At 43.2% G+C, this 25,760-nt stretch overlaps 3 protein-coding genes across 8 annotated transcripts in view; 2 read left to right on the top strand and 1 right to left on the bottom strand.

Moving 5' to 3' along the window:
- Positions 1-5,586, top strand: part of LOC132782127 (folliculin) — a 31,649-nt gene extending 26,063 nt beyond the window's left edge. Inside the window, exons 8-12 of the mRNA XM_067473679.1 lie at positions 1,572-1,685; positions 1,812-1,935; positions 3,306-3,437; positions 3,534-3,639; positions 4,698-5,586. Coding sequence (XP_067329780.1) covers positions 1,572-1,685; positions 1,812-1,935; positions 3,306-3,437; positions 3,534-3,639; positions 4,698-4,899 — 678 coding nt within the window. The 3' untranslated portion in view covers positions 4,900-5,586. The remainder of the gene's footprint in view (positions 1-1,571; positions 1,686-1,811; positions 1,936-3,305; positions 3,438-3,533; positions 3,640-4,697) is intronic.
- A 2,494-nt stretch (positions 5,587-8,080) lies between these two features.
- LOC137097893 (mitochondrial cardiolipin hydrolase-like) lies at positions 8,081-14,948 on the top strand. The gene is made up of 2 exons (XM_067473273.1): positions 8,081-8,564; positions 13,862-14,948. The coding sequence occupies exons 1-2, from the start codon at positions 8,144-8,146 to the stop codon at positions 14,092-14,094; spliced, it is 654 nt and encodes a 217-aa protein (XP_067329374.1). The 5' UTR covers positions 8,081-8,143; the 3' UTR covers positions 14,095-14,948.
- A 98-nt stretch (positions 14,949-15,046) lies between these two features.
- The window catches only part of LOC137097892 (myosin phosphatase Rho-interacting protein-like), a 198,252-nt gene continuing 187,538 nt past the window's right edge, over positions 15,047-25,760 (bottom strand). For 4 of the 6 annotated variants that reach the window (XM_067473267.1, XM_067473269.1, XM_067473271.1 and 1 more), the window contains 5 exons: positions 25,599-25,718; positions 25,331-25,417; positions 23,555-23,717; positions 23,357-23,442; positions 15,047-19,529 (listed from right to left, as the gene is read on the bottom strand). In XM_067473267.1, coding sequence (XP_067329368.1) covers positions 19,458-19,529; positions 23,357-23,442; positions 23,555-23,717; positions 25,331-25,417; positions 25,599-25,718 — 528 coding nt within the window. In that variant the 3' untranslated portion in view covers positions 15,047-19,457. Of the gene's footprint in view, positions 19,530-21,441; positions 21,500-23,356; positions 23,443-23,554; positions 23,718-25,330; positions 25,418-25,598; positions 25,719-25,760 lie in introns of all 6 variants that reach the window. The other 2 variants (XM_067473268.1, XM_067473272.1) reach the window with 1 other exon arrangement.

Below are 25,760 nucleotides of genomic sequence, written 5' to 3'. Positions count from 1 at the left end.
TTCTGTGTGCCCAGGAGGAAGTCTCTCATTTGGCATCAGCCAAGGATTAAGGTTCCGGGTTTTAGCCTGCCACTTTTGGACTCTCGCTTGCTGAGGTTTTCCAGCAAGTATCTCTGTAGATCTTAGAAAACTATTTCTTGATTTAAGTCGTTGGCATGCTGGCTGATATCCAAACAGGGGATGGGCTGGAGATGTCACTGCCTTGGTCCTTTCACTGTTGGCTGATACTTCCCGGCGGATGTCAGGTGGTGCAATATCGGCTAAACCAGGAGTCCTCAAACTAAGGCCCAGGGGCTAGATATGGCCCTCCAAGGTCATTTATCCGGCCCTCGCTGAGGGTCAACCTACGTCTGAAATGATTTGAAAGCACACAACAACAACAATCCTATCTCATCAGCCAAAAGCAGGTCCACACTTCCCATTGAAATACTAATAAGTTTATATTTGTTAAAATTGTTTTCATTTTAATTATTCTATTGTTTTTAAGTGTTTTTTTCCATTATAAATAAGATGTGTACATGGGAATTCATTCATGTTTTCTTCTAATTATAATCCGACCCTCCAACACTTTGAGGGACTGTGACATGGCCCTCTGTTTAAAAAGATTGAGGACCCCTGGGCTAAACAGTGTAATTTCTCCAGTGGTGTAGTGCACAGACACCCTGTGATAATGCGGCATGTCTCATTAAGAGCCACATCCTCTGTTTTAGCGTCCAGTGGTTTTTGAGTTATGTTAGTCCCACAAACGTTACATTTTTATTTATATATATTAGCTGTACTCGCCACGCGTTGCTGTGGCCAACCTTCCCTCTTTCTCTCCTTCTTTCCCTCCTTCCTTCACTCCCTCTTTCCTTCGTGCTTTCCTGTCTTTCCTTCTCTATCTCTTTCCTTTCTCCCCCCTTTTTCTTTCTCTTCTGGTCTCTCTCTTTTCTTCCTTCTCTTTCCTTCACTCCCTCTTTCTCTACATCTTCCCCCCTTCCTTCGCTCCCTCTTTCCTTCCTTCTTTTCCTCTTTCCCCTTCTCTTCTTCCTTCCTTCTCTAATTTTCCTTCCTTCCCCCTTTTTCTTTCCCTCCCTCTTTCTCCCCTTTCTTCCTTCTCTGCCTCCTTCCTTCCTTCCTTCCTTCCTTCCTTCCTTCCTTCCTTCCTTCCTTCTCTCTTTGCTTCCATGCTTCCTTCTCCCTTTCCTTGTTTCTTTCCCTCCCTCCTTCTTTCTTTTCTTTCTTTTTTCTTTCTTTTCTCCCCTTCCTCTTTCTTCCCTTTTTTCTGTATTGTCATTTAGCTTTCCGTCATTTAGCTTTTGGGGGCTTTTTAAGTCTCTTCTGCTGCATTTTGTTGTGTTTTAATGAATGAAGGACATACATTGGGTTGTTAGGTGTCTTGTGTCCAAATTTGGTGTCAATTCGTCCAGTGGTTTTTGAGTTCTGTTAATCCCACAAACGAACATTACATTTTTATTTATATAGATAGATTGTCCAGGAGTGCACAGGTGCCCAAAGCCATGGAATGAAACTAGGAAAGAAAATTCAGGGATTCTACATAATCTTTACGTTATTGTGTGGTTGTGTTTCAGGTCTTGGGAGCCTCCCCTTTCCGAATGCTGGCATGGCACGTGCTGATGGGCAACCAGGTCATCTGGAAGGCTCGGGATCCGGACCTGGTCCAGTCTGCTTTCGACGTCTTGCGGGTAGGAACTGTTGGCCTCCCAGACCGGGGCCTGTGATTGGCTGAGCTGCTGTGATGTCACAGAAGCCGGGCTGGAGCCAGGCCCAGGACTTGTATGTGGATTCTCATCTGTTGCTTCCTGTCTTAGACAATGCTGCCTGTCGGCTGCGTCCGAATCATCCCCTACAGCGAGAAATATGAGGAGGCTTACCGGTGCAACTTCCTCGGTCTCAGTCCCCATGTGCCAATCCCTCCTCACATATTGTCTTCTGGTAAGAAGCGTGTCCATCTCTAGTGGTCTGGGCTGAAATTAACATTGTCTGGAAGCAATCTGATCTGCTATAAGAGTTGTTTTCTGCAAAAACACACTCTTTTACAAACTTGTTACCAGCAACTTCTTGTTGTGTGCCTTCAAGTTGTCAGAGGAGGAGTCACTGTCCAACTTCTATAGCAGTCATGGGCAAACTTTGGCCTTCCAGGTGTTTTGGACTTCAACTCCCACAATTCCTAACAGCCTCAGGCCCTTTCCTTATTCCCCTCAGCCGCTTAAACTGGAGCTAGGTGTGAATGTGCAAAAGCTCCCCTGGCCACCGCTGAGACCTGGAGTTCCCGGCTCAGCGATGAGTCCAGGATCACTCCCAAGCTGCGAACCTGCAGCTTCAGGGGCAGTGTAACCCCGTCAAGCACAGGCTGTAACCCTATGCCCTGTTCGGCCTTGTGACTGACCAGGAGTACCTCTGTCTTGTCTGGATTTTGTTTCAATTTGTTCACCCTCATCCAGTCCGTTACAGCAACCAAGCACCGGTTCAGGACTTGAACAGCCTCCTTAGTAGGAAGGTATTCTTTTTGTGCTCGATGATGAGATAGTCATTGATAAAACTATAGCTCCAGGATGTCCCACAAAACGAAGTTTGTGCAGTTTAAAAAACATAGTGAAATCAAAATTAATAGTCATTCTTAGTCTACAGAGGAAATGAAGGGAGGTGGTGAGTGACTGCTACTTCCTAGAAGTCTCTTCCAGGTCTAGAGAAAAGAGTTCCTTGGTGGCATGTCTTCTGTGTATATGTACTAGCTTAAGTACCCAGCGAGGCCCGAATTAGGTAGTTTGCAATGTTGTTTATTAGAAAAAGCCATTGTTTGTGTATAAGCTCTGGATAGAATCGCGAAGTTAACACCCCTAGAATCACAGAATCAAAGAGTTGGAAGAGATCTCATCCCTGTTGTGTTTGCTTTGCTGTCTGTGCCCCTGTTCCAAAGATCTCACCCATTTTCTTTCCCTGTTGGATTTTGAACATTTTGGCTTGTTGTGGAAACAAGGATTGAAGATGCAGCTTCAGTGGTGACACCTTTTCACCCATGATAATAAGTCTTCCAGGAGTGGATTTCTCTTCCTGGGGGCGATTTTGCTCACTTCCTGTTGTTTCAGCTCTGTTCTTAACTAGGAGTTGTTTGTAAGTCGGATGTTTGTAACTCGGGGATGGCCTACATAGATACTTGATTTATTTGCTTTATTTCTATACCGCATTTTTCAGCCCAAACAGGCGACTCAATGAGGTTGTTGTCTCTTGGAGCCTACCTGGTCATGAATGACTACTTCTGGATATCTGATGTGATGGTATAACTGGGACATCTTTTGTTGTAGAATTCGCTGTTCTCGTGGAAGTCCGCGCTGCCACTCGGTCCAGCCTTTATCCCGTCTTGTTTGACGATGAACAGCCGCTGAGTAAATATGAATTTGTGGTCACAAGCGGGAGCCCGGTAGCAGCAGACAGAGGTAAGCCTTCATATTACACGATGTAACAAAATGTGATATTCTGTTCCTGGTTTGAAAGTGTTATTGATGGAAGGAACATCCTCTTTCTGAATGCAGTGGGCCCCACCATCTTGAACAAGATCGAAGCTGCCTTGACGAACCAGAACCTTTCAGTGGACGTTGTGGACCAGTGCCTTATCTGCCTGAAGGAGGAGTGGATGAAGTAAGACTTCTATTGGCTTTGCTGGGTATTTCAAACTCAGACCTGAAGAGAGAACTTTTCAAATAATGCAGGGATAGCCAGCTACTCTATTATTATTATTTATTTGGAGTGCTTCTACCCCACCCTTCTCAACCCCCTAGGGGGGACTCAGGGCGGCTTACAAAGGCACAATTCGATGCCCAACAATTCACAAAATACAATATACAAATTACAATAAAGCGACAACAGTTATAACTAATTAAAACAATCAAATCAATACAAGAGCAGCAATAAAATCATCTTATGGTAAATGTTCGCCAATTCATAAATCCATCTGCCAGCTTACCCAAAGGTCTGGTCCCATATCCAGGTTTTTAATTTCCTTCAACCACAACTGGCAGCACTTTCATGGCTTTTCTTTCCCAGCCATTGATTTTGGCTGGCTTCCTTTTGAGTCCTCCATGTGGTGGATATTTTATGTGTGGACAGGTTATAGTCTGAATGCCATTGTTCATGTAATCCAGTGGTTCTCAACCTGGGGGTCGGGACCCCTGGAGGGGCCACAAGGGAGTGTCAGAGGGGTCACTAAGACCATGCAAGATATATATATATATAGACCTATGCCATAGTCACAGTATTTTCTGTTGGTCATGAGGGTTGTATGTGGTTGAGAGATACTGGGCCTAACCACGGGATCTCATTGTTATTTTTAAGTTTTCCAAAAGTAGGTAGTTAACGGTTCCCAGTCTTTTAAAAATGTTTTCATCCTGTTTCTGTAGTCTTCTGGTCGGTTTCTTCATTTCAGAGAATTCTATGAGTTTTGTCATCCATTCTTCCACAGTAGGTATTGTCCGTTGTCTCCAATATTTTATGAACAGTATCCTAGCTACTGACACCATGTACTGAAAGTTTATCTCATGTTCTTTTGGGATTAGTTTGTGGATGAGACCTAATAAGAATGTTTCTGGCTAAAAATAATTTTAATTTTTAGTGTTTCCCATTTTTTTTTGTAAATTTTTGTCCGATATTTTTAAACCTTTAAGTCTCACTGTACATATCTTTTGTTCCGTCTTCCACAGTAAAGTGAAGGTCCTCTTCAAGTTCACCAAAGTGGACAGCCGGCCCAAAGAGGACACCCAGAAGCTGCTGGGTATCTTGGGTGCTGCTGAGGAGGACAACGTGAAGCTTCTGAAGTTCTGGATGACAGGCCTCAGCAAGACCTACAAGTCACATCTGATGTCGACAGTTCGCAGCCCGACCTCATCAGAGTCTCGGAACTAGAGCTGTCCATCTGCGTGCGTTTTAGGCTCAAAAGAGACTTATGGTAGTCCACCACGATCCAGATCCAGGGCTGAGATGGAGAAGGACTCCATATCCTGGTGCGGGCACAAAGACTTGGTGTTCTTCCATTACTAATCCTGGATTCCAGCAGATGAGAGAGGGCTTCTTCCTTTGAAAGTCCTGTTAAACATGGAATTTTCCTTGCCTGCCATCTTGCTCGAACACTTCTTAGGCCTCTTCTACACTGCCATAGAATCCAGATTATTGGCTTTGAACTGATTATGATTCTACACTACTATATCTTTCAGTTCAATACATATAATCTGCATTTTATATGGCAGTGTAGATGGGACCTTGGTCTTTCTACTTGGATGCTAGCTCAACAAAATGGGCGGCTTCATCTGCCATCTCACATATTCAGACTTCATTAGTACCTTATTTCGATTTTCAAGCACAGGCTCATAAGCATGCTCTGAATTTGTCCCTAAATTAAGACTGAAGAATGAGTTTAAATTATTTATAAGATGTGTGTACTAGACTAGCTTCAATACATAATATATGGCTACAAATTGACATTGGAACGAACGTCCGTCAACTTGTATTTACAGGTCGTTGGACGAAGAGACATTATCAAGATTTTAAATGCTTTCTTTTGTAAATAAAATTAAATGGTAGCTGTTTGATAGAGGAATGACTATCAGTCGCTTTGTGTTGAGAAGGCTTGGGCTAAGAGACACAACAAAATAAACTACTAGGATTATATTTTTTTCTAGGAAAAAAGGAGGGAAGTTATAGTAACTTCTGACTGTTCCAATACATGAAATACTTCTCCCTTTAAGAGGATACATACAAGCTGAACCTAAACCTATTAATGATCCAAACTCATTAATTTATTGTTTCGTATTTCTTTCCCTTCTGTTCTTCCTTCCTTCCGTCTTCCTCTTTCCTTCCATATTTCCTTCCACTGTCTTTCTTTCCTTCCTTGTCCTTCCTTCCATTCTGTCGTAATCTTTCCTTCTTCCTGTCTCTTTCTATCCTTCCATTCTGTCGCTGTCTTTCCTTAAACCTTCCATTCTGTCTTGATCCTTCTTTCTTCCTTTTTCCTTGCATTCGTCTTTCCTTTAATTCTGTCCTTCTGTCCTGTCTTCTTTCTTTCTCTTTCTTTCCGTCCTCCTTCCTTCCATTCTGTTTTTATCTTTCCTTCTTTCTCTTTCCTCAAGTTCTTCTTTCTTCCATTCTCTTTCCTTCCATTTGTCCTTGCTTCAATTCTCTTTCCTTCCATTCTGTCTTTCTCTTTTTTCTTTCTTTCCTTCCCCTTCTTTCTATTCCTTTTCCTTCTTTCTCTTTCCTCAAGTTCTTCCTTCCATTCTGTCTTTCTCTTTTCTTCTTTCACTTTCCTTCCATTCTGTCTTTCTCTTCCCTTTTCCTTCTATCCGCCCTTCCTTCAATTTTGTCTTTCCATTTTTTCTTTCTTTTTTCCTTAAGTTCTGTCTTTCTCATTCCTTCATCTTTTCTTTTCTTTCTCTTTCCTTCGTCCTTCCTTCCATTCTGTCTTTTCTTCCTTCTTTCTCTTTCCTTCCATTCTGTCTTTAGCTTTCCTTGTCCTTCCTTCTTCCATTCTGTCTTCCTTCTTTCTCTTTCCTTCCTTCTTCCTTCCATTCTGTCTTTCTCTTTCCTTCCATTCTCTTTTCTTCCTTCTTTCTCTTTCCTTCCATTCTGTCTTTAGCTTTCCTTGTCCTTCCTTCTTCCTTCCATTCTGTCTTTTCTTCCTTCTTTCTCTTTCCTTCCATTCTGTCTTTAGCTTTCCTTGTCCTTCCTTCTTCCTTCCATTCTGTCTTTTCTTCCTTCTTTCTCTTTCCTTCCATTCTGTCTTTAGCTTTCCTTGTCCTTCCTTCTTCCTTCCATTCTGTCTTTTCTTCCTTCTTTCTCTTTCTTTCCATTCTGCCTTTCCTTGTTCTTCCTTCTTCCTTCCATTCTGTCATTATTATTTCTTCTTCCTTTCTCTTTCCTTCCACCTCTCTTCAATTGTTTTTCTCTTTCCTTCTTTCTCTCCCTTTCCTTCCATTCTGTCTTCCTCATTCCGTCTTTCATTCCTTCTTTATTGTGCCTTCAGGGCGCATGCGCAGAACGTAGCCCGCTCTGAGGGAGTAGGTGTGACTTAGAATCATAGAATCATAGAATCATAGAGTTGGAAGAGACCTCATGGGCCATCCAGTCCAACCCCCTGCCAAGAAGCAGGAATATTGCATTCAAATCACCCCTGACAAATGGCCATCCAGCCTCTGCTTAAAAGCTTCCAAAGAAGGAGCCTCCACCACACTCCGGGGCAGAGAGTTCCACTGCTGAACGGCTCTCACAGTCAGGAAGTTCTTCCTAATGTTCAGATGGAATCTCCTCTCTTGTAGTTTGAAGCCATTGTTCCGTGTCCTAGTCTCCAGGGAAGCAGAAAACAAGCTTGCTCCCTCCTCCCTGTGGCTTCCTCTCACATATTTATACATGGCTATCATATCTCCTCTCAGCCTTCTCTTCTTCAGGCTAAACATGCCCAGTTCCCTAAGCCGCTCCTCATAGGGCTTGTTCTCCAGACCCTTGATCATTTTAGTCGCCCTCCTCTGGACACATTCCAGCTTGTCAACATCTCTCTTGAATTGTGGTGCCCAGAATTGGACACAATATTCCAGATGTGGTCTAACCAAAGCAGAATAGAGGGGTAGCATTACTTCCTTAGATCTAGACACTTGGTGAGGTGGAGACTGCGCATGCGCTATGGTGGAAAAGGCGGTAAAATGAAAGCGGCGGTTGGACGATGAGGGCTCGTGTGTGGAAGGAAGAGGGAACGCGCATGCGCCTTAGCGTCGAGGCAAAAAAGGGCGAGCAGCGATTGGACGAAGGGGCGGGGACAAAAGAGCCGCGCGTGCGCAGTGCAGACACAAGAGTTGGGGATGGGGAAAGAGCGCCAAATGGGCGAGCAGCGATTGGATGGGAGGGGGGCGAAAGGGCCGCGCGTGCGCAGTGCTGACATAAGCGGTGAGGGGGAAAAAAGAGCGCTAAAAGGGCGAATAGCAATTGGACGGAGGGGAGGAGGCAAAGCGGAGGCGCGTGCGCAGTGCAGACATAAGCGGTGGGGGGGAAAAAGAGCGCCAAAAGGGAGAGCAGCGATTGGACGGAGGGGAAGAAACAAAGCGGCGGCGCGTGCGCAGTGCAGACTCGAGCGCTGAGGCAAACCAAGAAGGCGGCGGCGGGCATGCGGGGCGGGTGGGCACAGGCCTGGCGGACGTTGCTGGCGGTGGGTGTGGGCGTGGCGGCGGAGGCGCTGGCGGGCTGGCTGCTCCGGCGGAGGCGGGAGGGCTCGGCGGTGCGGGAGGCCCTCTTCTTCCCCTCGCGCGCGACCTGCGTGGAGGCGCTGCTGGCAGAGGAGGGGGGCGGGCCCTCGCCGGGGCCTTGCGCCTGCCCGCTCCCGCACCAGGAGAGCCCGCTCAGCCGCCTGCTGACCCACCTGCTCGCCGCCCGCCGCTCCCTCGACCTCTGCGTCTTCGCCTTCTCCAACCCGCAGCTCCGCCGCGCCCTCCTCCTCCTCCACCGACGCCGCGTCCACATCAGGGTCGTCACCGACGCAGACTACATGGCGCTCAGGGGCTCCCAGATCGGGATCCTCAGGAAGGCCGGTGAGGAGGAAGGGATAGCTGGGGGAGTCCGCTGTCTTCAGGGAGATCATAATAATAACAACAACACTTTATTTGTACCCCCTACCATCTCCCAAAGGGACTCAGTGCGGCTTACATGAGGCCGAGCCCAAAATACATCAATTTGTTGTTCATTCGTTCAGTCGTCTCTGACTCTTCGTGACCTCATGGACCAGCCCACGCCAGAGCTCCCTGTCGGCCGTCACCACCCCCAGCTCCTTCAAGGTCAGTCCAGTCACTTCAAGGATGCCATCCATCCATCTTGCCCTTGGTCGGCCCCTCTTCCTTTTGCCTTCCACTTTCCCCAGCATAATTGTCTTCTCTAGGCTTTGCTGTCTCCTAATGATGTGGCGAAAGTACTTCAACTTTGTCTCTAGTCTCCTTCCCTCCAATGAGCAGTCGGGCTTTATTTCCTGGAGGATGGACTGGTTGGATCTTCTCGCAGTCCAAGGCACTCTCAGAACTTTCCTCCAACACCACAGCTCAAAAGCATCGATCTTCCTTCGCTCAGCCTTCCCTAAGGTCCAGCTCTCCCATCCGTAGGTGACTACAGGGGAGACCATGGCTTTGACTAGGCGGATCTTTGTTGCCAGTCTGATGTCTCTACTCTTTACTATTTTATCGAGACTGGACATTGCTCTCCTCCCAAGAAGGAAGCGTCTTCTGATTTCCTGGCCACAGTCTGCATCTGCAGTAATCTTTGCACCTAGAAATACAAAGTCTGTCACGGCCTCCACGGTTTCTCCCTCTATTTCCCAGTTGTCAATCATTCTTGTTGCCATAATCTTGGTTTTTTTGATGTTTAGCTGCAACCCGGCTTTTGCGCTTTCTTCTTTCACCTTGATTAGAAGGCTCCTCAGCTCCTCCTCGCTTTCGGCCATCAGAGTGGTGTCATCTGCATATCTGAGGTTGTTAATGTTTCTTCCAGCAATTTCCACCCCAGCTTTGCATTCCTCAAGCCCCGCACATCCTCGCATGATGTGTTCTGCATACAAGTTAAAAAGGTTGGGCGAGAGGATGCAGCCTTGCCGTACGCCTTTCCAAATCTTGAACCATTCTGTTGTTCCGTGGTCAGTTCTGACTGTTGCGACTTGGTCCTTGTACAGATTCCTCAGGAGAGAGACAAGGTGGCTTGGGATGCCCATCCCACCAAGAACTTGCCACAATTTATTATGATCCACACAGTCAAAGGCTTTAGAATAGTCAATGAAGCAAAAATAAATGTTTTTCTGAAACTCCCTGCCTTTCTCCGTTATCCAGCGGAGATTGGCAATCTGGTCTCTCGTTCCTCTGCCTTTTCTAAACCCACCTTGAATGCCTGGCAACTCTCGCTCCATGTATTGCTGGAGTCTTCCTTGCAGGATCTTGAGCATTACCTTACTGGCATGAGAAATAAGGGCCACTGTACGGAAGTTGGAGCAGTCTTTTGCATTTCCCTTTTTTGGTATGGGGATATAAGTTGATTTTTTCCAGTCTGATGGCCATTCTTAATAATAATAATAATAATAATAATAATAATAACAACAACACTTTATTTGTATCTCGCTACCATCTCCCCAAGGGGCTCGGTGCGGCTTACATGAGGCCAAGCCCGCAATACATCAATAAACAAAACATCAATAAAATAAAACATCAATAAACAATACAATATAAATCATAAATCACATAAACAAAATAGAAGTAACATATAAACGTATGTTCGTATACAAATAATCAACAGCATGCAAACAATCAACAGTAACATATAAACAACATATGTTCGTATACAAACATCAATAAACAAATAAAACACTCAATAAAATACAAATCACATAAACAAAAAAATAAGCCATAAACAATCAAAAGTGACATATAAACATTTAAAACCAAAAGGCCGGGCCAAATGTAATAAGTTAAAATTAAAAGTTTGCTGACATGAACAAGGTAGGATATAACTCGGATAGGATTTTCAGAAATGAGGGAACACAGTCACTCCTAAATCTGTAGTAAAGTGCATTTTGAGGGTATATTGCTGAGAGTTTTCCTTATTATGGGAAGGCACACTGGAACAACCATGTTTTCAGGCTCCTCCTAAAGACTGCCAGCGTTGAGGCATGCCTGATGTCCCTGGGAAGTGAATTCCAGAGTTGGGGGGCCACCACCGAGAAGGCCCTCTCCCTCGTCCCCACCAGGCCCTCGTCCCCACCAGGCCAAGTTTGTCGACATCACTACGCGGGTGTCATGAGTAGTGGATTGTTATCAGTTTTCTTGTTTTTCTGTCCAGATCATCCAGCTCTGCTTGTGTCCAGTTCACAATTCCAGCAGTGTATCTGATGACAGGGATGGCCCAGGTGTTGATAGCCTTGATTGTATTTCTACCATTTAATTGGCTCTTCAAAACCTTTGACTTTTGGACATATTCTTTGCTGGCCACATTCCCATGCTTGATATTGTCCAACTGCCCAGATATTTATAGGCTTCAGGTTGATTGCACTTTATGATTTGTCAGTTTGGCATCTCTGTGCCCTCACTGCAATTTTCCCTTTCTTTAATGCCACTGTTGCACATTTGCCTAGGAGAAACTCCATACTGATATCAGCACTGAAGATTTTGACTGTTGGTCAGTGACTGGATTTTCCGTAAAGCTTTAGATCAGGGGTCCTCAAACTTTTTAAACAGAGGGCCAGGTCACAGTCCCTCAAACTGTTGGAGGGCCGGATTATAATTTGAAAATACATGAATGAATTCCTATGCACATTGCACATATTTTATTTGTAATGCAAAACCCACTTAAAAACAATACAATAATTTATTAGTATTTCAATGGGAAGTGTGGGCCTGTTTTTGGCTGATGAGATAGGATTGTTGTTGTTGTTGTTGTGTACTTTCAAATTGTTACAGACTTAGGTTGATCCTAAGCGAGGGCCGGGTAAATGACCTTGGAGGGCCGCATTCGGCCCCCGGGCCTTTGAGGACCCCTGCTTTAGATCATCAATGTACAGCAAATGGGAATTTTTTTTTTTGTGAATTTCTTGCCGTTTGGTAGCCAGGGTTTGTTTTGTTGTTGTTGTTGCTTCTTCTTATTCTTCTTACTCTTATTATTATGCATGGAACGAAACATGCAGAATAATCACAGGATGTCTCAGACCTACACCTGTTGATAGACTCTACATGCTAGCTCCCCCCCCCCCCCCCCCCCCGATTGTGATGGGAAGTTGCTTCTACCTGGGAAAGAAATAAGGCTGAACACCATGAAAGCCACATACTGCATGACTATCAGTCTCCTCCCAGTAGACTTAAATGAAGGAAAAGCTTCATGAGAACCACCACTCCTCTTAACATTCCCCCAGAAACTGCAAAAGTATCCCTCTGGGCAGCTAAACCAGGAAACCCCAATTGTATGCCCCCCCCCCCCCCCACGAGGGTCTTCATCCAGGGGCAAAGCAAGAATGGACAACTTGGAAGTCCCTGAACAGACTCAGAAGTGGAATGAGCAGATGAAAAGACAACCTGGCAAAATGGCACTTACCTAAAAGAATCCTGCACTTTGTGTGCCAGTGGAGCAAAACACAACTGTTTATGCAGACAGGTTTTTAAGATCATGTCAGGGGCTGCTGTGGGTTTTATATGTTTTTATGGATTTCATCTGAGTTGGTTTTAATACTAATGTTTAATGCTGTTTTAATATTTGTATATTTTCAATTGTATGCTGATATTTTTATGTTTACCCGCTTTGAGTCTCCTGTGGGAGAGATAAAGCGGGGTAAAATAAATATATAACAATGTAACCCAGGAACAAAAGTCATGTTATGCAGTGTAATAGTATCTTTTTTCAGCTCTTGACAAAAATGCCCTTTGACTAAAAACCTGGAAGCAACTCTCTTTGTTGATATATATTTGCACTCTCTGTCCGTCTTCTTTCTCTGCCCTCTATCTCAATTCTGTTTTCTTCTCTCCTATGTCTGTCATCTATTAATCCACCAAACCTGTCTTCTCGCTCCTGTCTGTCATCTATTTACAGCAGTGGTTCTCAACTTTGGGACTGCAGACCACAAGTGGGCTGCAAGGATAAAAATCTGGTCTGTGAGCCTCCTTTCTCATTATTTATTTTATTGGAGCCCCCAGTGACGCAGTGGGCTAAAGACCTGTGCTGGCAGGACTGAAGACCGACAGGTCACAGGTTCAAATCCGGGGAGAGGCGGTTGAGCTCCCTCTATCAGCTCCAGCTCCTCATGCGGGGACATGAGAGAAGCCTCACACAAGGATGATAAAAACATCAAAAATCATCCTGGCGTCCCCTGGGCAACATCCTTGCAGACGGCCAATTCTCTCACAACAGGATGCTCCTGACATGACAAAAAAATATTATTTTATTTCCACTTCTTTTTCATTTCCTGCCACTCCTTCCCTGTTGTTGACCATGGTATATGTTCTGTATCAGAAACTAGAGCTGATGTGGTCTATCCAATGCAATTTTCTGAATCAGCACCCAAAACCGAATCTAAAGTTGACCAAAAACTGATTTGTAACCCTTTTGGTACTAATGTTGGAGAGTGGTTCCCTGGTCAAAAAAAAGGTTGGGAACCACTGGTCTACAGCCTGCCTCTTTCTCCTCTTTCTCTTCTTTCTGTCTTAATTATTTCGATCATCTGTCTATCTACATCCTCTTTCTATTTGTCTCTCTTCATCCTGTTATCTCTATCCTGTTTTCTAAGTATATCTACCTGTCTCTATCTTCGAAAAGATGGGAAGAAACAAGTGTATTGAGGAGGTAATGGAGCCCACAAATTGGGTGTACAGCCAGATTGACTCCTTCCTTGTTTTCCTCATGTAGGAAGGAAGTGTGAGGGAAGAGTGAATACACCACTAAGCACAGGCTGAGCACGTAGTAGGCTTTGCTCCCCTTTTGCTGTGTGACTAAACAAATGTGCAACTACTGAGCTGTGACCTGGAAGTTGCAGATCTTTCAATCCTTTTTCAGGGCAGTGGGTTTTGGGAGTGAGTGAAGATTTGTGTAAGATCAGAGAGTCCTTTTCCCTTCAATAGAGAAATATTTAAAGGTACACATGTATCAAGGTATTTTCTTGCAACGTGTATATTCTCTTACCAACAAAGAGGTACAAGCCCTGTATGATTTTCTGGATAAATTTGCACTAAAGATATTAAGAATCTGTGCATAACTTGATTTAAAATCAGCCTTTTTCTTGAATTACGATTTTTTTAAAGAATACTGAGATAAATTTGGTGGGAAGTCAAAAAGTGAACTTCTAACATTGAATTTTCTGTTTTGCTTTTCATAGGAATTCAGGTACGTCATGATCAAGAGACTGGTTACATGCACAATAAGTTTGTCATTATTGACAAAAAAGTGCTGATCACTGGCTCTTTGAACTGGACCACTCAAGCCATCCAGAATAACAGAGAGAATGTCATTATAATAGATGACAAAAAAATTGTGGATGTTTTTCTGGCAGAATTTGAGAAGATTTGGGAGGACTTCAATCCAACTAATTATACATTTTTCACCAACTGAGGAAAGCTGGTATTGAACAAGAATAAAACTACCAGGTATAGAAACAGAGCTGAGCAAGTGACAAAAATTTTGGTCCAACTGTTATGCCATATGTTATTTTAAAATAGTGTTTCGTGGTGAGAATGTAGCCAAGGTGTTGATCGTTTTCTGGAACAAGTTGTTTTTTGGTGGATAGAATATAGATGTTAGTGTTTAAATCCAGAAGTTTCATACAAGGCAGCGTGCAGCATAAATATGTGTTACTTATGTGTTCTCTTCAAATTTGAAGAAGAGTTTTAATTTAGTTGTCTTCCAGGGTGTTTAGCTTCAATATGATGGATGCTGTACAAGTAAGAAATGTTTAAATTAAGTTCATAAAATGTGGAAAGAAAATTTCTAACCAACTGCCTTTAAGTTTTAAGAATATACCGAGATCCCGCAACGTGTAGGTAGAGCACAACACACGGGCTGCACATTTCTAGTCCCTGTAAAGGCAGTTTTTCGGTCTCTCTTGGTGCCACACTATTTATGGTTGGCTTTTTCTTCTGATTACTAAACTGCTAGTAGGTGTTGTTAGGTTCCCCTTGTAAGCAGGCTAGTAAACAGCCATAATGTGCAACTTACTGAGGTAAAACTGTCTAGTTACTTGTGTAACTATTGTATGCTAGTATAGGTCACCAACAAGATTTCAGCCATAGAGAAAATCAGTCCTTGGCACATCAGGAGATCTTTTTAATAGCAAGGCTGAAGTACATGTAGAGTATACACAATCACAGTAGTCTTGTATTGCACCGAGCTTACTTGTTAACAATCAGTGCTGTTGATTCGCCATCTTTTTTTTCCAGCAGTAAGATATATATGTGCCAAAGGAATGTTAATTCTGTTTATTTCGTGACTCTCGCTCAGGTGCTTTCAGCCTGTGACCTAATAAAGAGTCTAGTTTCAACAAAAATCTCCTTCAGAGCATGTCAAGGGTGGTGCAAAAATAGTTTATTACCATATAGTTTTATGTATAGTTAAGTAATTTATTTACAAAATAATCATCAACTACATCCATGGGAACCCTAGCATGTGGAATAAATACTGTGACAAAGTGATACTTCTATTACGGTGAACAGCTGAAGAGGGAACTAGTTTTTTTTTCCTTCAAAGCTTGAAAATAAAACAGAAAGATAACTTTCAGCCCCATCAGGAGTTAAACACATTTTCTTTACAAAGCAGGCAGGGTGGATTCATTCCCCAGCAGATAGGTTTTCTGCTCATCAGTGAATTGGTTTTATTTAAATCGGCCTCTTCCATGCGAGTTAATTTTTCAGTGGTTAGCCCTTACTCCCCTACAAACAACTAACGCTGCCACAGCCTTTTTCTACCTCTGGATTTTGCAAAGCATCGGGAATTGATTTCATGCTTGATTCTTGGAGGTACCACTCAGAAAAGGAGCCATTTGTCAGTTTAGACTTGAAGTTCACGTAGGTCTGGTAGGCAGGAAAGCCGACTGGCTGTCTTAGAGTGAAAGCTCAAGCGTCTGGGCCTATTTTAAAGTAGGCTGGTGATAAGTGTGAGTGAGAAAGAGTCGAAGTAGTTATACTATGTGTAGTGCTAGACACTCTTAGCCATCGGTACATTTGATTCAAACACATAATTGTTGCTATTTTAAAACAGATCAGAGTTAGTGCTCTACTTGGCAGAATGAAATGAAAGTCCTAAGTAATGATTGAATAGATTTGATAGTTTTCTTGTTACTAAATTGTGTTCCACTGCCAAGTAGCCCAATTTAGTCTACCCTCTAGTAGATATTGAAATATTCCAGAAGCCGTTGAAACCAATGCAAAACCAAAGCATAGTGTGTGGCACGTAATCCTCCTTGGTCAGAAATAGATTCAAACAGCAAAGATGGCCTTGGCACTGCACCTTTGCTGAAACTACATTGCAATTAAATACAGTGTAAGTAAACAGAGTAGTCATCCTACATTGACTGCGTTTGGCCATGCTGTTACAACACCATGCCATGTGAAAGGGATGTCAGGGTTGTGGGAATCAAATCTAGTTGGTTCCTTTATAGAGACTCTGTTTGCTCTGCAATAGTTGATTAACCATGCAAGAATATTGGTAGGCTTAGAAGGAGTAGCTACCACCACCATTACTATATAAATACAGTGTTATCTGCACACCCAAGAGTTGTTTACGCTACTGCCAACTAGAAGGGAAGGGGAAAATCAATGTATAGGTAAATACATTTAAAGTTCTGAAGCACTGTACATGTTCTTTGGACAGGCATTTCCAAAACTAAAAAGGTCTCAGAGAAATTTAAAAATATATTTGTAACATTCAAACAAACCAACAAACATTCTGTAAGGGAACATAGAGCAGGTTTATCAGGTTACACTAAATTTCTTTTCCAAGTCAAAAGGACATCTGTATTAGAACAAGATTAAAAAAAAGTCACCCCAAAAAACCCTCCACTAGTTTTTGAGTAATAAATATTTACATTGCGTGCTCTGAATACTATACAGGTTTTAAATTATTTTAGAGAATAACAAAGCATTAAAAATGGAAAAAAAAATTACAAAGGAAAAGTAAGCTACACTGAGCGTGCATGTGCTTAAAAGTGTTCACAACAAAGTACTGCATATGAACCACCAAAATGCAGAAAGTCCAGTGGGAGTCTAATCAAGTCATTACAAAAAGCAACACTTCTTTAAAATAATGCACTGGGCTACTTGCAGGCAGCCTCTGCCACAGGAAAAACAGCCTGCATGGATTTTGCACATCAGCACAAGCAATCCTCCTTTTCATTTCTTAACAGGTTAAAGGAAAACAAGCTGATTTAATAGAGGACTAGTTTCTGTTTCAGAAAAGTGATTTTTTTTTCTAAACAAGATTTAAGAAGCAATTAAGCAGATGCACATCTATTTGTTCTAACTTTCTCTTAACTTTCCAGATATTTTTGTAGTTAGTGTAGGTTCAAATAAACAGTTTTCAGTAAACTATACCTGTATATTCACATAACATCTGTACTGTAACCTTTCAGAATATCAGCTTGTTTTTAGTTTTTTTGGAGAACCTTGGTATGTCTTGAGCAGAAGAAGACTGCCTTGAACAAAAAGAAATTAGTAGCTTCACTAGTGATAAACACATTTTGTAAAGTATTGGATTAGAGGAGAAGTGTAGGTGGATTAATTTCAATCCCACCTGTAATGATTTTGCAAGGTATTTGTTCTTCAAGCACATTTATCTCAAGTTTCATGTAAATATCATGAAAAAAATAAGTTTCTTGTTGTAGAAGCAAGAAAAACCAAGTCTGGGATACATTTTCAAGGACAGTTCAATTTCCATTTTCTCCGTCACCATATCAGGGAATAGGAGGTTGGACAAACTGCTTAGGATGCCAATGAAACCCATGAAATAAAACCTGCCGGACACAAAGAGGAGATGCAAAGCCAAAAGACCACACTGTTCCAAGATGACAACCTATCTTAAAGGAATATTAAACAACAGAATTTTATGTGACCCTCTTTGCTTTAGCTATTAACAGCAGCAAAGGTTCACCAAGAGTATTACTTGGTACATTAAAAGATAACCAAGAGCATGAAAAGAACCACTCAGCTTCAATTTCTGTAGCATGCCTTGTGTATATTTTTGCCCCATAAGAAGTATCTACTTAGAAACAGCTCTGCCATTGCTATGTGTCTAAGCATTAAGGACAGCACGAAGTACATAAGAGATGGGCCGATCTTGCTGCCTGCAAGGACCTTATTTTACAGATTAGTTTCTGACCAAAAGGCCAATGTTTTGATCTGAATAGATTGCACTGCAGAAATCCACTCTCAAGTAACCTGAAATCTACAGAATTAGTACAGAATGCAAGTAAAAGACAAACGTGATTTAGCCCTGAAAGCTTGAAGAATTGTTACCGAAAAATTACAAGCTGTTCAACAGGGCAGGGCTCCCTTGTTTTGGGTGCGGGGAGAGAATGCATGCACTGTTCAATGTGTCTATATACATTGTCTTAGTTGGTAAAGACCACTGACTCAGGAACCCAATACATTCAAGAATGTATTCAAAGCTTATAGCATTGGGAACAAGCAGAAAAGAAATCCAGATAGACCCACAGAACTGTTTTGTTTCAGATAAATGAAACCGAAAACAATCAGACATTCTACTAACTTTGACTTGCCATTTCCCTACAACTTAGATCTCCCATTCTACTACCATCATGCAACTGACTACCCCCACACAGATATTGTTAGCATGCATGAACAGACAGTATCTATACTTAAAATGTTCACGATCTGCTAAGCAAATTCCAAGGGCAAGCCCCTTTTTTTGCCTTTAAATCTCTGCTTGGGGGTCTGACTTGACCTCAGCACTACCGTCCCAGATACTGCATATATCTGTTTTCTGCTTTAGAAAGAGTCCTACCTACACTTCTGTACCATTTCTGCCAGTTGTGGCAAAATTTTATCTGAAGGACAAGTTGAAAAGTGCAAATTGCTTATTTTTCTTTCAGAAAGGAAACCATCTCCGAGTGTCTATGCAGAACACAAAATTTAAGTCCATAATCCAATCTATGCTGTGTACACACAGGCAAATGCACCCCAGGAAAAGAAGAGAGGGTGCAGCAACTGATATGACTTGCCCTGAAATGTAGATAGCAATGGATGATTAAAGGTAGTGGTAAATTCCCTCAAGAGCCTGCTTAACAGTAGACTTATTTGTCAAGGTTCAATCATCACCTGTGCACAAGCCAGTTAAAGAAACCTTCTAAGCTAAATTAAGGGAAATAAAGCTCAGATGACTTCACACAGTGAAATAATGCAAGATGCTACCCTAAATGCCTCTCCTCTCCACCTAAAGCAAGCCATGTTTTTGTTCTTATAGCTGTAACCAGCACACTGCACTGAAAGGACTTGCGGTGTCAAAACCTGATGCATATTTTGTTCAAGAAGTATACAATATGGCTCAAAGCACGCACCTAAGTGCTGGGTTACTCTCAACTGTGGCAGAACTAAGCACAGTCGGTGGCCTCTTCCCTCCCAGGGCCCTGTTGCTATAGCATTCAGTAACACAGAGCTAGCTTATCAATAGGCTCTTAAGCCTTAATACTGACACTTAGTGTAATTGATATACAGTAGGAAGGATTTTTTTTCATAGAATCCCAATGGGGCACATATCTCTATTACTCCTGTTGAGATCATCAATAAGGAGTCAGAGTCCAATGGATGGTGGGCAGTAAAACCGCCAGATTTTTCAGTTTTTTCTGCTGAAGCAATCCATTAAAAAGCGATGAGAATCTTAAGAAACAAAAACAAAACAAAAGGGGTGCTTGTGGTCTGATGCTGCAAGCGAGGAGGTGCACGTGAACAAGATGAACAGAAGGAGAACTAGTCTTTCTTCAAGTCCTTGGATTCAAAGAGCTTGAGGCGCTCCTGCACCGTCAGGCCTTCCTTCAGACTCTGCACATGGGGGTGAGGGTGGGAGTTTAAAGGGAAGAGAAAGAACAAACGGTTAAAATGCCATATTGGAAAGAGAAGACCAAGTCCAATATAGAGAGCTGGCACAGATGCTCAGGCAGAGAAAAGGCAAGAGATGGCATCCTCAATGAGATTAGAACATGCTGAAGAAAATGCACCATTATGCGATGGTGTTATTGGTGAATCAGTCCAAGATGGGAGAAAGACTACAGGTGAACTGGATGATCACAGGCATACTTTTTCTGGAAATAAAGACCCTTTTCACTGTGAAATCATATTTAGAGAACTATCCCTTTTATAAACAGGACCCAGAGCTTTGAAAAACCATGTTTTTTTACAACTCTTAGACTGGTGGCGCAGCGGGTTACACCACTGAACTTGCTGACTGAAAGGTCAGCAGTTTGAAACCGGGGAACGGGGTGAGCTCCCGCTATTAGGCCCAGCTTCTGCCAACCTAGCAGTTTGAAAACATGTAATTGTGAGTAGATCAATAGGTACCCCTTATTGCAGTGGTTCTCAACCTTTCTAATGCCACGACCCCTTAATGAAGTTCCTCATGTTGTGATGACCCCCAACCATAAAATTATTTTCATTGATACTTCACAACTGTCGTTTTGCTATTGTTATGAATCATAACGTAAATATCTGATATGCAGGATGTATTTTCATTCACTGGAACAAATTTGGCACAAATACCTGATACGCCCAAATTTGAATACTGGTGGGGTTGGGGGGGGGGGGATAATTTTGTCATCTGGGAGATGTAGTTGCTGGGATTTATAGTTAACCTACAAGCAAAGAGCATTCTGAACTCCATCAACGATGGAATTGAACCAAACTTGGCACACAGAACCAACAGAAAATACTGGAAGGGTTTGGTGGCCATTTGACGTTGAGTTTTGGAGTTGCAGTTCACCTACATCCAGAGAGCATTGTGGACTCAAACAATGATGGGTCTGAACTGAACTTGACATGAATACTCAATATTCCCAAATGTGAACACTGGTGGAGTTTGGGGAAAATAGACTTTGGTATTTGGGAGTTGTAGTTGCTGAGATTTATAGTTCACCTACAATCAAAGAGTATTCTGAACCCCACCAATGATAGAATTGGGCCAAACTTCCCACAAAGAACACCCACGACCAAAAGAAAATACTGTATTTTCTGATGGTCTTTGGTGACCCCTCTGACACCCCCTTGCGACCCTCCCAGGGGTCCAGACCCCCAGGTTGAGAAACACTGCCTTATTGGGAAGGTAACGCCGCTCTGTGCAGTCATGCTGGCCACATGACCTTGGATGTGTCTATGGACAACGCCGGCTCTTCTTAGAAATGGAGATGAACACCATCCCTCAGAGTCTGACACGACTAGACTTAATGTTGGGGAAATCTTTACCTTTTACCTAGACAGAGTCAGCATACCTGTTGCCTCTAGTAATGACTTCATTTTTCTCTGCTCTTGCACATATTGCAACTGGCTCCTTGGGCACCTTCTGGTTATCCTAAGTAGCAAGCTTTGATCAGATTCACCTGTACCAGAGTCAATTTGAGTGTAAGCTCTGCATGTTGTGGAGAATTAAGTCTGAGGCATGCACATTCATTCAGCATGCATGCTTTGTCCCATGCCCTCAACAGAGCACCCGCTGTACATCTGAGAAGGTGCATAAATCTTCCAGTGATTAATGTCAGTGAGGGCAGGCTGAGGCAGAAAGATGGGTGCAGCCATTCATTATTACAAGTTCTAAAAGTCTGGTTTTTGTGTCTCACACCCAACCTCCATATCACTGGGAGTCGGGAAGAGATTCTCATTAGCGATGGAGCTGTGAGCAGGACATGCATTAAATGGGCTGCCCCTTAAAGAAGCAGAAGTGTTTGGTAGAGACTTGTTGGATTACCTATATGACTGGAATCTGGTGCATTTCAGTTATCCCATGAGACCTGCTCAATAACGGACTGTTGTAGAAGCAAAGACAAAACAAAAAACACAAACACATAAATCCTAATTGCCTTAGAAGCCCAACCGTGGCAACACTTGTCCCTCCCGTTCCAGCAAGAATACAGCAACATTGCCCTTTAGGCCTTCGTTACTTGGGAGATGCTTCCTTGTTCAATTCAGAAATCAAGCCACACAAGTAAAACAAAACAATGTAAACTCGGCAGCAAATAGGAATCAAATAACTCGTGGCTTTTGTGCAAAAGACAGAGACACACATAACAATGAAACAATAAAAAGAAAACTGCATTTTGTGGGTGCAGGCTACATACAATACCAGTTTAGAGAAATATTGCCATAGATGCAAGCAAAACATCAGGAGAGAATGCTTCTAGAACATGGCCATATAGCCCAAAAAAACCTACAACAACCCAGTGATTCCGGCCATGAAAGCCTTCGACAATAGTTTAGAGAAACTTTGGCCACTTCAGTATGAATGTAGGTTTTTGTTTTTGTTTTTTGTCGTGTCAGAAGCGACTTGAGAAACTGCAAGTCGCCTCTGGTGTGAAAGAATTGGCCATCTGCAAGGACATTACCCAGGGGACGCCCGGATGCTTTGATATTTTTACCATCCTTGTGGGAGGCTTCTCTCATGTCCCCGCATAAGGAGCTGGAGCTAATAGAGGGAGCTCATCCGCCTCTCCCCGGATTTGAATCTGCAACCTGTCGGTCTTCAGTCCTGCCGGCACAGGGGTTTAACCCACTATGCCACTGGGGGCTCCATAGGGTTTAGGTGGATGTAGGTGTTTGCTCGTAACACAGCATACAGCTATGGGTTAAGTTTTTCTTATTGATATGAGGGTTTGTGTATGTGCAAGATCTTGATGGTAAGTGCAGAGGGAAGGAAGGAAGGAATGCACCGGGATTGTGGCGCAGCTGGCTGAGTGTCAGCTGCATTAAGATCACTCTGACCAAAAGGTCATGAGTTCGAAGCCAGCCTGGGTTGGAGTGGGTTTCCAACCAATTGTGTGTAGCCTGTTGTCGACCTTTGCAATCCGAAAGACAGTTGCATCTGTCAAGTAGGAAAATAAGGTACCACCTTAAAGTGTGGGGAGGCTAAATTAACTAATTTATGAGGCCATAAAAAAGACTCCAGCAAAAAAGCATGCGGGGAATGCGGAAGTACTTCATCAGCGTCGCAGATGGACAATGAAAGCGACAGCTCCCCTGGCGGCCAGAAAAAGGTAAATAGCCTCTGTCTATGTCTGTATATGTTGTATGTCAAAATTGGCATTGAATGTTTGCCATATATGTGTACACTGTAATCTGCCCTGAGTCCCCAGCGGGGTGAGAAGGGCGGAATATAAATGCTGTAAATAAATAAATAAATAAAATAGATATTTGCTTGTAATACACCATACATCTATGGGTCAAGTTTTTCTTATTGATATGAGGGTTTGTGTATGTGCAAGATCTTGATGGTAGGTGCAGAGGGAAAGAAGGAAGGAATGCATATTTGCGCCTTTTCTAGAGCAGCAGAAGGCAGAAATACCATTCCCATTCCCTAAGCACCCAGAGCTACGGTAAAATAAGTCCCTGATGGTGTTAAGGCTTTGCTCCTATAGCTCAACCAGTGTTGAGCTGTAGCTTCCAATATTTTTCATAAACTATGCTGCTTAAAGCTGCAGTCCAGCTTCCAGGAGGGTTGCCCGATTCCCAACTCTGCCCTAAACTCTCTCATATGTCAACATGGCAGATTCCTTCCAATGCCAAATAACAGATACCAGACTGCATTCTGGTATCTCAACTCAGAATTCAGTAGACTTACAAACAGATTTCTGTGGTGTGCTTCGCATACAGAAGCCATGAAAACTCACCTTTGACCTGATATTTCTTAATTGCCGGCCAACACTGGTCCTGTCTTTCTTCAAGAAATCAGGGTTGCTTTTGGATTTCATGATATCTAAATGAGCAAGAAGAGGAAGCCAATTTACTACAATCACCATGAATGCAAAATTTCTACGCCAGGGAGGCACTACCCAGAAAACGCCCAAACCCGTTAAGAGAAGACTGACCGTATCCAGACACTGTGTTGTTCTCCGGGGACTTTTCACCAAGAGCTTCAGTGGCTGCCTTGAGTTGCTCTTTCAACCTGCTGATATCACAGTCTGCCTTGGCTTTCACAATGCTGAGTTCTGTGTAAATGTCTTTATACTTATCACTGGCATATTTTTTATCCTGGGTGAAAAAGAGAGGCAGTTTCAATAAAACTAGTTTATTCAGGTGAATCTGGAAAAAAACCCCAGTAAAATGCATACTACAGACAAGCATGCACAACAGATTTCTATCTTGGGAGCGCTCAAAAGACAATTCCAGTGGTTTCTTACGGAGTTTCTTATAGAGTTTCATCTATGCTGATGATCATGGAGCTTTGAGATGGTTGAACAGAAGCTCTCTGAAGCTCTAGGTGCTCTTACTGCCTATTACAGGGAAAACCAACTGATCCCTAATCCATCTAAAACACAGACATGTGCCTTTCACCTTAAGAATAGACAAGCATCCCGAGCTCAGGATCACCTGGGAAGAAATCCCATTGGAGCATTGCAACACACCCAAATACCTGGGAGTCACTCTGGACCGTTCTCTGACCTACAAGAAGCACTGCCTGAACATCAAGCAAAAAGTGGGCGCTAGAAACAATATCATACGAAAGCTGACTGGCACAACCTGGGGATCACAACCAGACACAGCGAAGACATCTGCCCTTGCGCTATGCTACTCTGCTGCTGAGTATGCATGCCCAGTGTGGAACACGTCTCACCACGCTAAAACAGTGGATGTGACTCTTAATGAGACATGCCGCATTATCACGGGGTGTCTGCGCCCTACACCACTGGACACATCACACCACTGCTTAGCCAGTATTGCACCGCCAGGAAATAGCCAATAGTGAAAGGACAAAGGCAATGACATCTCCAGCTCATCCCTTGTTTGGGTATCAGCCAGTACGTCGAGGACTTAAATCAAGAAATAGTTTTCTAAGATCTACAGAGACATTCGCTGGAACACCTCAGCAAGCAAGAGTTCAAAAGTGGCAGGCTCAAACCCAGCACCTCAATCCATGGGTGATACCAGATGAGAGATTCCCTCCTGGACACACAGAAGACTGGGCAACTTGGAAGGCGCTGAACAGACTCCGCTCTGGCACCATGAGATGCAGAGCCAATCTTAAGAAATGAGGCTACAAAGTGGAATCCACAACATGTGAGTGCGGAGAAGAGCACATCACTGACCACCTGCCACAATGCAACCTGAGCCCTGCTACATGCACAATGGAGGACCTTCTTACGGCAACACCAGAGGCACTCCAAGTGGCCAGATACTGGTCAAAGGACATTTAATCAACTACCAAGTTTGCAAAATTTTTGGTTTTTTTATCTGTTTGTTTTGTTCTGTTAGAAATGTAATACAATGGTATGGTTGCTGATGACATGATAAATATTACAGCAATCACTAGTAGCCTAGATCCTGAATCAACCCCATGGAACAAACTGTATGAAATAGTCTTCATATGGAGAATTTATTATCCTGTCCAGAGCCTTCACTCCGTGACAGCCACACAAGGTTCCTAATGCTGGACACATCGCACCCTTCAGATACCTCCCAAATACCCTTCAAAGTCCTAGAAGATGATATAATTGGAGGAACACAGCTGGATTCTGCGAACCTGCTTTCCTCTAGCCATGAAATGACCAAGTTGGGAAACTTACATACCTACTTTTGTTATACATTCTTCCAGCAATGATTACCATATCAAGTTATAATCTGCCATGAACGAAAAAGACTATTACCCTCAAAGCTGTTTGCAATTCATCCTTCAAGGAGCTGATTTCCTGCTTCAAGTACTGGATTTCCGATTCCTTGACTCGCAGCAGAACCTGCAAACGGGGACAACCCAGGCAAGAACCTTTTATGTCAGGCAAATAGACACAGCCAATGGGAAAAATGTTCATAATCTATAGAAAGGGTAAGAATGTGAGTCCACCTCACACTTGTTGCCCCCTTGAGCAACACCCCTGAGCTTTCCCATCATCTGGAATTGACGCAGAGGTCACTCACTTCCAATTCGTAGGCATCCTTGCCTTGGGTGAGAGGCGAGCCAGCAGTCTCTATCCCGCCCTCCCCAGTCAGTAGTGTTCGTAGTCGGGTGATTTCTGCAGCTAGGCGATTGTTTAGTTCCTGTGACAATACCCAAACATTTCTATTAGTAACCATTCTGGG

This window comes from Anolis sagrei, chromosome X, assembly GCF_037176765.1.
Source record: "Anolis sagrei isolate rAnoSag1 chromosome X, rAnoSag1.mat, whole genome shotgun sequence".
In the NCBI taxonomy this organism is placed as follows: Eukaryota; Metazoa; Chordata; class Lepidosauria; order Squamata; family Dactyloidae; genus Anolis; species Anolis sagrei.
Note: the sequence above shows the minus strand (reverse complement) of the source record. Positions and strands in the feature narration are given on the sequence as shown.